This window comes from Homarus americanus, unplaced genomic scaffold (assembly GCF_018991925.1).
Source record: "Homarus americanus isolate GMGI-L3 unplaced genomic scaffold, GMGI_Hamer_2.0 scaffold25827, whole genome shotgun sequence".
Taxonomy (NCBI): domain Eukaryota; kingdom Metazoa; phylum Arthropoda; class Malacostraca; order Decapoda; family Nephropidae; genus Homarus; species Homarus americanus.
Genome location: NW_024738300.1, coordinates 2,541,311 through 2,555,766, shown reverse-complemented (window position 1 = coordinate 2,555,766; position 14,456 = coordinate 2,541,311). Strand labels below are relative to the sequence as shown.

The following is a 14,456-nucleotide window of genomic DNA, read 5'->3' as shown; positions in this document are numbered from 1 at the left end:
AAAAACTTGCAGAAACATAAGACATCACTGGCCGTTGCCCTTGTGGACTTCGGGAAGGCCTTTGACCTTATTGATCACAGCACTGTTATCAACAAGGCTATTGCACTAGGGCTGCCCACCAACCTGGTCTCATGGCTCACTGATTTCTTGAGTGGACATCGCCAGGCAGTGAGGTATCAGGGCTTGGTCTCCACATTCCAACACCTCACCTGCGGTGTTCCCCAGGGGACCAAGATGGGACCACTGTGCTTCCTCATCCTGATCAACGACGCTCTATCGGACACTCCTCACAGGTAGAAGTACGTGAATGACTGCACTGTGGAGGTTTCAGTGGAAAACACCGCACCAGACTATTCATCGCTACAAGGCACCCTGGACAGGCTACTAGCATGGACTACGGAGAACAAGGTCACCATCAACCACACCAAAACCGTAGTCATGCGCATCAATACCGCCACCACTCCAGTGCAAGCCCCAGCAGTCACAGTGGGTGCCCATCCTCTCCAGCTGGTGCAGTCTGCCAAACTCCTGGGTATAACTATAGACAACAAACTTGACTGGAAGGCACATGTAAATAAGGCAGCCTCGTACCGTCTCTACATGCTACGACGACTTAGGTTACTTGGGACATCCACGCCAGAGCTGAGGACCATCTACAACGCCTTTATTCTCCCCAAGCTAACGTATGCGTCACCAGCCTGGTCATCTTCTCTCAACTCCACCCAACAACGTCAGCTAGAGAAGGTACAGAAAAGGGCCTGCAGAATCATGCTCAGCGCAGAATACTCCGGCTACAGCAATGCTCTCTCCACCCTGGAAATGCCATCCCTCAGTGACCTCCACCACCAAGCACTGGAAAGGTTTGGCAGTGGACTACTGCACCACCCTCGTCATCGCCACCTCCTGCCACCTGCAGCCCCCCACCCAACTCGCGCAGTCCGCCACTACAACATAAGAGCCCCCACTGATAGATATAAGAACAGCACCATCCCATCTATTGTTAAAATAATAAACAACTCCTGATTTATGTACTGTGCAGCCCTGTAAATGTATTCAATGCATATTATATCATTATGTCTAAATCAAATGTAAGTCTGTATATTTTCAGCCATCGGCTGCAACTCTATTAATAAACCGTTTATTATTATTATTATTATTATTATTACACACATACACTACATCTTTGACCACATTAGAGTCAATACCGACCAGGTGCTGCTGCGCCATTCCTTAAGTCCCTCTCCCCAACCCATCCTCACCACCGGGATATCAACATAATCAAAAGTGACAGTTTCGTTTTGGAAAGAACTAGGACCAGTGTTGAACAGTTATGAACAGTGCTTAAGCCAGTGAATTCAGCACTAGACAGTACCAGTGAGAGGCATGACCCCTGGGAACTGACTACCATCTTCTGACCAGGAAGCGCTAATCAGTTCACCATGGGAACAACAGTGGTTCGGCTTCACACATGACTAAGAGATAACACAACACCACCTTGCAGAGAGAGTGAGGTACTGTGACACCAATCCACACCACACGGTGTCCCCATGACCACGTGAGGTCCTTCATATCAACACCTACTGACGAGTTACTGCACCACGTGAACACCACACCACCCAGTGTCTCCTTGACCACATGAGGTCCTTCATATTAACACCTACGGACGAGTTACGGCACCACGAGGCCTATGTAACCTCACATAGTATGGCAAGAGACCAGCCCGGGCCATCAGCTGCAAACTATAATAATTTGTATATTCACCTCAAGTTCCTTCTCCTTTCAGTAATGAAAGCTTTTGTTAAACGACCCACCCACCCCATGTCTTTGTATGTAAAAAGTCATTTTTGTCTAATGTATACTTTCAGCCTTCGGGCTGCAAAACTTTTTCAATAAACAGGTAATTATTATTTTTATTATTAATATTATTATTATTATTATTGTTATTACACACACACAGACACACATACACACACACACACAAGAAATAAGAATGACCATGTGCTTCATATACAGATAACCATTTGAATATGTATGTCAATGCAACTCGCCTTCTCCTGAGTCATTGCAACACTTGCACAACTGGATGAGGAAAAGGGAGAGCCAAAATGTGTGGTTGCAGCCTGCGCTCCTGCCTCACCACATAAATAAACTTACGTGCAGTAATCATCCAGCTCATCATATTTCTAATCATCATTAAAACCCCTACACCCCAAAAGTCTTCTGGCGTCGGACGAGTGGCAAAGGGGACAGGTACAGATGACTGCCGGGAGTCTCTTGTCACAACTTTACATATGGGCAGCATATATAAAAGGGTCGTTTATGCACTGGGATCTAGGCAACAGTCCAATCCTGTCCTGCCTGTGCGACTGAGCAGCCCTTTCCTGGAGCCAATTTCCTCACCCAACATGGGGAGGGGGCTAGAAAAGGTTCCTTGAACATAGCCAGCCTAAAGAACCAAGCTGACTGGGCAACCGCACAAATGAGCATCCTAAAAGAAGAACCGCTCTTGTGGCAAAAGAGCTGGCTAGGATTGATATCGACATAGCAGCCATTAGTGACTCCTGGCTCCCAAACGAGGGATGACTCACAGAACTGGGGTTTGGCTATACCTTCTGGAAGATTAAGCCTGCTGCGGAGATAAACCACATTTGTGAAGTTGCCTTTGCCATCCGCCAATGCATCCTGTGTAGGCTAACTGAAATATCTGTTGGGATTAACGAGCACCTCATGACGCCCCAACACTGGATGGAGAAGATGACATCAAGGAACCCTTTTATGCTGACCTTGACAGAGTACTAAATTCTATCCGCAGAGAAGATAAAGCTGTGCTCCTTGGTGACTTCAATGCCAGAGTTGGCAGAGATGCTGACATTTGGCAGGGAACCATAGGAAGAAATGGACTAGGCAAGTGTAACCCCAACGGCCGACTCCTACATCTTTGTCAGAGAAAGAGATCACCGAGATGTTCTCATTACCTAAGTCATACGTGGCTCAGACCACTGTGACACTGATCATAGGCTCGTCAGTGCCAAACTCTCACTCTACGTTGCCCCAAAACGGCGAAGGCAACAAGCCTCCAGAAGAGGTTTTGACACTAATCGTCTGGAGGATCCAGCTGTAGCACGTACTTTCAGAGGAAGCTCAAACAAGGGCTGATACACAACCCGACAACAAACAACCTAAATTCCAGTGCCTAATGGGGTATTCTCGACACTATCATGACATAAACCTACAATGAGACCCAAGGCCAGATCGAGAGAATACATCAGGACTGGTTTGATAAAAATAACCCGGAAATGAACATACTCATTGATGATAAACGTGCTTCCTTAACTGACTGGCAGAACAACCCTCAGTCTCGGACCAAATCAGATGCCTTCCACAAGAAGAAAGTGGTGACCTTGCACGAACTTCGCAATCTAAAAACGAATGGTTGAAAAATAAGCATGTGAAATGGAAAGCTTGCAGATCAACACAAGATATGCTAATTTTTCAATTCCACTGAAATATTTTAAGGGTCAATCATTCATAGCTTAGCTCCCTCTGCTCCACCATTCACCCAGCTTAACGGTAATACCCGTTCTAATGTTATTTACTTTCAGTATCTCGGCTCCCACCTGTCCACCACAACGGACGTCGATGAAGAGATTTAACATCGGATCAGATGTGCTTCTCAAGCCTTAGGCAGACTCTGTACCAGTGTCTTCATCTATAGGGAGCTGAGTTTAACTCCAAAGTTGCACATATATTGAGCAGTGGTCCTCCCCACCCTGCTATATGGAAGCGAGACATGAGTCACATACAGGAGGCACCTCACGGCACTTGAAAACTTTCACCATTGTAGTCTATATTTCATCCTTTGATTTCGCTGGGAAAACAAAAGAACAAATGCCAGTATTCTCCATGACACCAACTGTAGGAGCATCGAGGCTACCTTTATCCATGAACAACTACGTTGACTGGCCATGTTACACACATGGACGACAGTAGACTGCCGAAGCAGCTACTTTACAGCCACCTAATGAATGGTAAACATATCACTGACAGGAAACTGAAAAGGTATAAGATTAGTCTTAAGACAAACCTGAAAAAGTGCCAAATCAACCCCCTCACCTGGGAGACGATCACTCCTCACTTTATCGCTTGGTGGAGCACCACACGAGAAGGTGTCAATACTTTCGAGTTACCCAGACTGCATACCGAGGCAGACAAGTGCCAACGTCGGAAAGACGCTGCCACCGCACCTTCCGCACTGGATGTAGCCCTCCACACATATCGGCCTCTCGAGTCACCTCAGAGCTCACCAACCAAGGTGACATCCTTAATAGCTCATATCATTGTATTATAGCTGGATGATCGTCATACTCGATTAAGAGTGACAGCAAAGTAGTAGTTGCAGTAGCATTTCATGGAACTGTATATAAAGTACATAGATAAGTGCGATATATATTTTTTGTTTTTTAAATCGAATTACGGTGACGATCATACAGTATTGCCAATCACATTACAAATTTAAATTAATTCCAATATTACTAGCCTTATTTAATTGACATAAATTATCTCACGTAAACTTGCCTAAATGTATTATTTATGAACTTATTTTCATTAAGTTTTAGCAATGAAAACAAAATGTTATTCCTATTTTAGAAAAAACGTCGTTTCCTTGTTGGGAAAATTATTGTCTCATATGATTAAGCTTCATATCTAAGTATATCTTGATCACACATTTTTGTAAAGTAAGTTACATTTTATAATACACAGTTATAGATGAGGCTCATACTGTGATCTGTGAATTTGAATAAAATTATTATTTTTTTTTTATTGGGTACCATCCTACATCCTGTGTAAGGTGAAGTGCACAAGAGTCAACGGTTTTTGTCATCAGGTTATTGGAAATTCCAATAACTTGTCCCTGAATACGAGTTCGCAACTTTCTATTTACAACAGGTACCTACTTTACTGCTAGGTGAACAGGGACCAAGGAGGGCTAGGAAGTGTGTCCAAACAACTTTCCACCGGCCAGGGAATCGAACTCGTGACATCTCGCTTGCGAGTCAAGAGCTGTACCGCTCTACCACCAGCGCCCCCTATTTGAATATAATGTTTCATTCGAGATTGTACAATAAGTTTTTATTCACCCGTTAGTGTCGGTAATAATGGCGGCGTTCACTCTTTCTTTTACTGTAACTATTCATTCACTAGCGATGCAGTTCTGCAAACAAAAATAGATAGGATTGAAAAATATTGTTTATCAAGTGGGGAGCGACTTTTGTAATATGATGAAAGTATATAAAGGATTGTGTGATAGACAAGTCCTGAGTGTGTCACTTAAGCTGAAAAATATATGCCAACTAACGATTACCTCAGGGAGACTGAGGTATCACCCACGATGAGCAACATGGTGTTCCTTCCGGACATCACTTTGTGTAGGAGCTGGAGCTCTTGGAGGGGCAGGCGGGTGACGACGAGGAGCCTCGTCGACCACACCAGCAGGCGGCCCTTGAGGGACCACTCGGCGAAGGCGGCGAGGAAGGCTGGGTCGTCGCTCACCACCACCACCGTCACGCACCAAGACACCTGACGCAGCTGTTGACGTTAACATGGTAGAAGTTATCTGAGAGTGAACTACCCGCCCCAGTGATAATGTCAGAGTGACCTACCCGCATCAGTAGTAAAGTGAGTGTTATCTGCCTGCGTCAATAGTAATGTGCGAGTGATCTACCTGCGTCAGTTATAATGTGAGAGTGACCTACCCGCTCCAGTAGTAAAGTGAGAGTGACCTACCCACCTCATTGGTAATGTGAGAGTGACCTACCCGCCTCAGTAGTAATGTGAGAGTGAGCTACCCGCCTCAGTAGTAATGTGAGAGTGACCTACCCGCTTCAGTAGTTAAGTAAAAGTGACCTACCCTTTTCAGTAGTCATGTGAGAGTGACCTACCTGCCTCATTAGTAATGTGAGAGTGACCTACCCGCCTCAGTAGTAATGTGAGTGACCTACCCGCCTCAGTAGTAATGTGAGAGTGACCTACCCGCCTCAGTAGTAATGTGAGAGTGACTACTCACCGTGAGAGTGACCTACCCGCCCAGAGTAGTAATGTGACCTACCCACCTCAGTAGAGTGACCTGGTAATGTGAGTGACCTACCCGCCTAGTAGTAATGTGAGAGTGACCTACCCACCTCAGTAGTAATGTGAGGGTGACCTACCTACCCGCCTCAGTAGTAATGTGAGAGTGACCTACCCACCTCAGTAGTAATGTGACCTGCCTCAGTAGAAATGTGAGAGTGAGTTACCTGCCTCAGTAGTAATGTGAGAGTGACCTACCCGTAGTAATGTGAGAGTGACCTACCCGCCTCAGCAGTAATGTGAATCAGTAGTAATGTGAGAGTGACCTACCCGCCTCAGTAGTAATGTGAGGGTGACCTACCCGCCTCAGTAGTAATGTGAGAGTGACCTACCCACCTCAGTAGTAATGTGAGGGTGACCTACCAACCTCAGTAGTAATGTGAGGGTGACCTACCTGCCTCAGTAGAAATGTGAGAGTGAGTTACCTGCCTCAGTTGTAATGTGAGAGTGACCTACCCGCCTCAGTAGTAATGTGAGGGTGACCTACCCGCCTCAGTAGTAATGTGAGGGTGACCTACCCGCGCCTCAGTAGTAATGTGAGAGTGACCTACCCGCCGAGCCTCGTCGACCACCCTGGAGAGCTGCGCCTGCGTCACGTTAGCGTCCTGGCCGTCCACTGCCACCTCGAACACCCCCATACCCCAGGGAGCCACCAGCTGACGCAAGTCTTCCTGAAGACATGAGCATTAGCACGCAATATATGGAAATATGTCAGGCATGGTCAATAAAGCTTTGCAATCCGGGAATATATGTTACGCTTTTCTGATTTTTTTTTGAGAAATCTGCTCTTTTGCAAAATTACCGGCATGCATAATGGTAATTTTGCAAAAATACCTTACAAACAGGATAACCGCAGGTAAACAAAAAAGAACAGGAAACGTTGATCTTACACCTGGACTTGTTTAATTCGATTATCTACACCCAATAGTGGGGAGAATAATGTCCAATGTACCCACTAGACTCCTGGTCTCAGTGTGTAACCTTTCATTCACTCAGTCTGCACTCAGTTTACTCCCAGTACTTCATGAACAGGAAGAGAGTGACCGTCAGTAGGTGAACCCTGCCCAGCTGAGGGAGGGGTTCTATTTTCCCGTTAGTAAGATTTTTCACTGACTGACTGAAGAGATGTGGTGTTGTATGAACCAAGGTGGGGAGATTTGATGAACCAGATCAACCACCGACTAAAGGGCAGATGCTGGTCCCACTTGGTTAGTCATCAGGGACACCCGTTCACCTTGTGCGTTGCCAGCTATACAACGAACTAAACACCGACCAATCACCGGCCGACCGAGTGGGTTCTCAGAACCCTGCAAAATACTCTGCTAGCTACTGTTAACTTCTTCTCTGCCCTATCTAAACACTGTCTGAGATCGAATTAAACTTACTTGCAACACTGATAAAACGTGTGCGGGAAGGGACGAGGCTACGTGGTCACTTTCCTTGGTGGAACGCGCAGTTAGAAGTCTGTCTCGTCAATGACCGGGCGCTCACTGAGACTGGTTGAGCGTCGGCATGCCTCAAGGCGGCCGCCTAGCCTTCACCCAATGACGTCATCTTTCGCGTATTACTAATAGTTTCTTAAGGACACACGTAACATATTTAGACTGGGAAACTATCCACAATAACTTAAAAATTTTTAATTGTCCCTTAACTTCATGAATCGTGTCTACATTAATTCGATAAAGTACCTTTAGTTTTATATAGGCCTAGTTCAAAATGCTTCCACTGCCGCTTGATAGTGTTGCTTGAGCCTAGTTGTACCCGCCATGAGGCGTGGGTGTTTCTGCCTGGCCTAATTATCTTTTCTTTTTCGGCAGATCGGTTATTTTTGTTCTAACGTCTCTAAATATCACACCGAAATTTCTGAATATTACATACGCTAGGGTGTGACAGTTGCCCCAACTTTGTCCTACAATGCTGTACAAAATTTTGGTGTTGCATATTGACATACAAAATATCCAAGTGCAATTTTTTGGAGATTCATTCATATTTGAGTGAGCACCAGCAATTTGAAAAATAGCGATTTTGCTTATACTGCATACGTACCTACATATGAGATTACACAACCATCATAAGGGATATTAACACAAATCATTTGCCTGTCTTAATTAAAAGCCGTTATCACTAACACAAAAAAGTTAATCATTCTTATTCTCTCATGGTACATTAAGGGGTTTTATCATATATTCACGAGGTATTATTTCTCTAGAGCAAGAAACCATGATTTTTGTTCGGAAACAGATGATCGTTTGCGCTGATTAGGAACGCGGAGTCTGTCATTTTCAACTACTTGAAGGACTTCTTGAAAACGCTCCTCATCTCTGGCAACATTAAGAAAGTCATGGCAAAGTTTCACACCACGCTCTGCAGCCTCATTGACGACCTGAAGCTTGTCCACAACCCGTTTCATGTTCAGGTAGTCGTCATGATCCGCCCATTCACTGGCTGGACTGTGGAGAAACTGATAGGGCATGCCTAAAATGGTGAAGAACCGACTTGAGTCAGGCCCAATTAGGTCCACCAGGGCAGTGCCACTTTCTGGGACAGGGGGAAGATATGGCTTTCCATAGCCCCCATGATTGAGCCCCACTCTCTTAGTAACTTCAGTGCCTTCATGGCAAAGAAGGGCCTTCCTCGTCTCCTCTTTTGTCCTTTATTGTACTTGGGACGAGAACAAAGCCAGTGGGGCCAACTCCTCAGTTAGGTACCAAGTGTTTCTACCGAATGCCACACGTGCTTTGTTAACTATTGTGGCGTCATATGGGACAAATTCAGCCAAGGTTTCGACCAAATTCAAGTCATTCAGTGGCGCACTTGCTGGAACGGGGCAAACAATCCACCATGGGACATAAACAGCGACTGTGAACACAGCAAACCGTTCTAACTAGCTGATTTGACTTTTAGTCACAACCTCGGCTTTGGGAAACTGCTCTTTGATCTGGCCTGACAAAAGAACAATCTTGAGGGTATAGAGCAGTTTATCCATCCACTTGTTTTGTGAAGTGGGCCGGGGTAGACCATCGTGAAGTTCACTGGCTCGGATCCTTTAGTTACAAGCAGCAGACAAAGCTCTACCAGCTCCTTGTAGTCGCCACGTGTAAACGGTTGGGCTAGAGATTCACGGAAGAAGTCAGCCATCTCCTGTTGACGCTCCTCAAACACTCCAGGCATTGCGGGGTAGTAGTATTTTTTTTTTTCATTGTACGCCAGTTGAGAGAAATGGGTCTTGAACCTAGAAATGCAATTATTGGGATTATTGTATTTCGTACTAATCTATATTGTTTTAGGGGTATTAAGATCGATCATTTGCTTGGTGTTAGTATATCTTATAAGTCTAATAAAAGAAATTCCACTAAATTTGTTCAGTAGATAATAATATTCCTTGTTATTTTGTAAAGCCGACGGTGCTAGGTCAGACATGCACCGATCTCCAAGAACATTTACAGGGGTGTTTCAGAGATAAATACACAACAATAAGACTTTGAACAAATTTGTAGGACCATTTTTTATTTTTGGAGGACAACGGTCACACCGTAATATACACTGTATATATATATATATATATATATATATATATATATATATATATATATATATATATATATATATATATATATATATATATATATATATATATATATATATATATATATGCTGATAATCACAAGGAAAGAAGAAAACATGAAGTTCCCAAGCGCTTTCGTGTAATTCACATCTTCAGGGGTGAGTTATCAGCATATACCTAGATCACGCGCAACTACAGTGATTTACTTGCATATATATATATATATATATATATATATATATATATATATATATATATATATATATATATATATATATATATATATATATATATATATATATATATATATATATATAAAACACCTGGCTCGTCTCATCCTTCATTTAATTCAGTTTGAGTATTGTTTAAAAGTGTGTATGTAATAAGGAATTCCTGTGTCGTAGCGTGAAAAGTGTCCTAGTGTGTCATCTTTACAGCTCAAGTCAATGTCTCTCGTCGTGGTATGCGCGAATTGTTACTAGCAAAACACTCCCAGAATATGCTCAGTGCTTAATATAATTTCTCAGTGTCCCCCGCGATCTGTAAAGTTCTCAGTAACCCAAGTGCATTTTGATTGTCGGTCAGTGTTAAATGTACCCATTGTGTTTTAGTGATAGAAGCTGTGTCTATACTAACTGTTAAAACCTAACATGTCTTACAACCTTTATTCTCCTCCCTGTCCTAATCCTCACCTCACCCTCCATACCCGTCCGTCCCCGCCCCGCCCGGCTCCGCCCCGCCCCGCCCGGCTCCGCCCCGCCCCGTCCCGGTTACGCCACGCTACGACACACCCCACCCCACCCCACCAGCCGCCCATCTTGCCAGCGTACTTTTCTCACCGCCCGCCCCTCCTCGCCCCTTGTGACCACCAATCCCCCGTATGTTTTGTCCCTTGAGTTATGCTGATGGTTAGTGTCATTGATGGTTAGTGTCATTTAATATTGCGATAATTGCAGAGCTTCACTCAGTGTGTTTTTATGCTAGTATGATTTGCAATGTACTCTTTGGCGCGTAGTGATACATAATATTCAGTGTAGTGAGCAGAGCTTCACTCCCCGACCCAGCCTAATGAGAATATTGTCATGACGGAAACCATAGTTGCCAAACATTGACGTAATGTATAAAGCAAATATTTTTTTCTTTAGGATACACTTCCAACTAATCCATCATTCCTTTCGGATTGCTTTTGTCAAATGTCACACACAGTACCGCCCCATGACTAGCCGGAATCCAACCACAGCACATACGAGCACAGGAGAAGCAGCGTGATGAATGCAGCACCACACCCACCACACACCACTTCACTTCTTTCAAGTCCTCCCTTGTCTAGGATTAAGAAGATTTTATATTTTTCTACTTTAGGAAGTTAAGGAGTGTAGAATGCAGCACCACACATCAAACCCTGACAAGCCGAACCAGGGGGGTGATTTCTGCGGTGGGGGCGTGTGACAGGACGATCAAGGATCCAGCCGATATTCGTGTACAGAGGGCGAAACCAGGGCCACATAGCCTGCCCCACACATCGTCTTGAGTGATGGTATCACCCCCCCCCCCCAGTGTGACCTGCTATCCCCGGCCGGAGTGGCAAAAAGTTATGTTGCAAAGAAGAAAGGCAGATGGAACTAGAAAAACCCATCTGGAATATGCCGGAAAATGAAGCTGTATAAAGAAATGCAGATGGGGCTAGAAAAACTCGTCTGGAATATGTTGGAAAATGATGCTCTACACGAAGAGGAAACGCAGATGGAGTAGAAAAATTCATCTGTCATATGATAGAAACCAGGAGGAAGTGAGAAGAAGTCAGAAGGTGTGGAGACACGACCTACAAGGTGAGGTATTGAAGAAAGAAAAACGTGTTACGTGAAGAGAGAACACATGAAACATGCTGTGCTGACATCAGAAGAGTGTGGACGATGAAAAGGTGGATCATCGGAAGGACCAACCCACTACCGCTGCTGTGCTGCTGGATACCCGATACCAGCTGGATGGAGGACGTGAGCCATGCTGGGCCACACTACTGTATAATAATAATAATAATAATAATAATAATAATAATAATTGACGGTTTATTGAAAAAGTTCTGCAGCCCGAAGGCTGAAAATATGCATTGGACATAAATGACTTATTACATACATTGGTGGTTTAACAAAAGCTTTCATTAAAGAAAGGTAAAGGAACATACAGTGAACATACAGATTAATGTAGGTGTTGAACAGCAAAAACGTAGTGTAGTAACTCCCTCCCAGATGGTGTTAGGAGGAACTCACGTGGTGTAGTAGTTCCCTCACAGATGGTGTTATGAGGGGCCTCACGTGGTGTAGTAATTCCCTCACAGATGGTGTTATGTCACAGATGGTGTTATGAGGGGCCTCACGTGGTGTAGTAATTCCCTCACAGATGGTGTTATGAGGGGTCACGTGGTGTAGTAATTCCCTCACAGATGGTGTTATGAGGGCCCTCACGTGGTGTAATTCCCTCACAGATGGTGTTATGAGGGGCCTCACGTGGTGTAGTAATTCCCTCACAGATGGTGTTATGAGGGGCCTCACGTGGTGTAGTAATTCCCTCACAGATGGTGTTATGAGGGGCCTCACGTGGTGTAGTAATTCCCTCACAGATGGTGTTATGAGGGGCCTCACGTGGTGTAGTAACTCCTTCACATATGGTGTTATGAGGGGCCTCACGTGGTGTAGTAATTCCCTCACAGATGGTGTTATATGAGTGAGGTGTGGTTCCAGGCCTTCCTATCGTAGACGGATTAACACATCGCTGGTTGTTGGGTCTCACGGGCCGTTATCACTGGGTACCTGGGACCTCACTGTGTGAAGGTTAACTTGGGTACTACTGTTACTGTTGAGTTGTTCTCACTGACTTAAGCACTGTTCACCACTGTTCACCTCTGTTTAACACTGGTTCCATTCCTTTCCTAAATGAAATAGTAAATTCTGGCGAGAACTTGTTGATATTCCGGTGGGGAGGAGGGTTCAGGGGAGGGAGTTGGTATGGGCCAACATAACAGTTGACCTGGCTGCTCCGAGAGGAGCGCCAGGTACGTCTTGACCCTTCGGTGGTGTACTGTATGGTTGTTGTTGATGTATACTGAAAAAATATAACACCCTAACATGTGAAGTAGGCGCATTTTTTGTGTATTGTGAAGTATTTCAGTCTCTGATTTATGTTACCATTTATTACAAAGAATGTTTTTTTTTATTTAAGAAAGATTAGTCACTTTTTCCTGTGAGTTCAGTTGATCAATGTTTTGTACTACCTAATGCAATGTTGTAGCCATATTTCTGAGTGGGACGAATTATTATTTTGACACGGCCTGGTAAGGCAATGTAACGCCTGTTATTGTTTGTAGAATGTGATTTGCAAGTTTGCCTCGGATACTATGGTAGATATGAAGGATCTTTAGCTCACTCTATGTTCACTTGCTGTGTATGTGTTTTATTTTTTTCTCCTGGCATAGAAGCCTTAATCTTGGCGGGAGGTATAGTAAGCTTTGTCAGATCAAACTAAGTCAGTAGAAAAATATACATCTCTAAGGTTATTGTTTGTAAAATGTGAGGATGCATTATCGCCTCAGGGACTATATTAGATACTGCACATGATGTTACTGTCTATATGTGTCATCAGTTCTCTAAGCATGAAAGCTTTGGTCTTGGCGGGAGGTGCAATGATTGTAGGTTATGTATATAAGCTACTGTGCCGAGACGCAACCCTGTATATAAGCTACTGTGCCGAGTAGCAACCCTGTATATATGCTACTGTGCCGAGTAGCATTTATATATATCATCACGTGGCAACACTGCACGTTATGTGGCAACATTGCCCAGAGGCTGCCATATGGCAAGGCAGCCTTAGTCTGACTGTGTGAGCCGTGCATGGCACACGCGAGTATTTCTCTCATCCATAATAAACGGACTTCAGTGTTACACAGTGTTTCCCTACCCATCACTGCATTCTTTGGGGGACACTAGTAACTATTCATGGCGCAGTGTCTAGGATCTGTGGACTTACAAAGTGTGTGAACAATGCCGACAGTTACGTCTGCCAGTGATGCGCGTCGACTCATAGTGTGTTGTGTTGTGTTGCGCTGTGTTTCGCCGCGATGTGCAGTGTTGGGCCGTCACAGTGCGTTTTAGTGACGGTGGCAGTGTTAGTGTCAGTGTATTAGTGTGTGTCTAGAGCTGAGAGTTGAGCATTGGCCTGTTTTTTGTGGTACCCACGGAGCACGCAGGCATACACCCTTCTCGTGCGACATCCGGGGGACACTGACGGTCTTGCCGGACCACGCTCCGCTCTCTCAGACACACACACACACACACACACACGCACGCACTCACTCACGGACAGAACAGTGGACCATATGCGTGATTTCTGCGCTGTTTATGTCATATATATGTGGTTCGAGCTGTTGAGGCGCCACTTTATATACTAAACAGTACAGTCTATGCACACACAAAGATGGGAGGTAAGAAGGGACAACGTCAAGATGGGAGACACGACTCCCCACCACCTTCCCCTCCACCAGGCGCAGACTCTCATCCTCCACCTCCTGTGACGGACATTGCCACAATTCTGAGGTGGATGGACGACCGGGACGAGAGACGCAGAGAGATGGAACTTCAGAGGGAGGAGACACGAAGAGAGGAGGAAAAGTTGCGTTTTGAGGCACTATTGGCGACCCTGGCGCTAACCCACCCTCCCTCACTCGCAGGTAGCGCGCTCCAAGGCGCCAGTACACTCCCTCCTCCACCACACC

The 14,456-nt window shown here is 44.9% G+C and overlaps 1 protein-coding gene across 1 annotated transcript in view; it reads right to left on the bottom strand.

The window, feature by feature from the left end:
- LOC121873788 (probable glutamate receptor) overlaps positions 1 to 14,456 on the bottom strand; it is a 45,943-nt gene that overhangs the window by 14,618 nt on the left and 16,869 nt on the right. Inside the window, exons 4-5 of the mRNA XM_042377491.1 lie at positions 6,678 to 6,797; positions 5,363 to 5,586 (exon numbers count right to left, since the gene is read on the bottom strand). Of these exons, the coding sequence (XP_042233425.1) occupies positions 5,363 to 5,586; positions 6,678 to 6,797 (344 nt within the window). The remainder of the gene's footprint in view (positions 1 to 5,362; positions 5,587 to 6,677; positions 6,798 to 14,456) is intronic.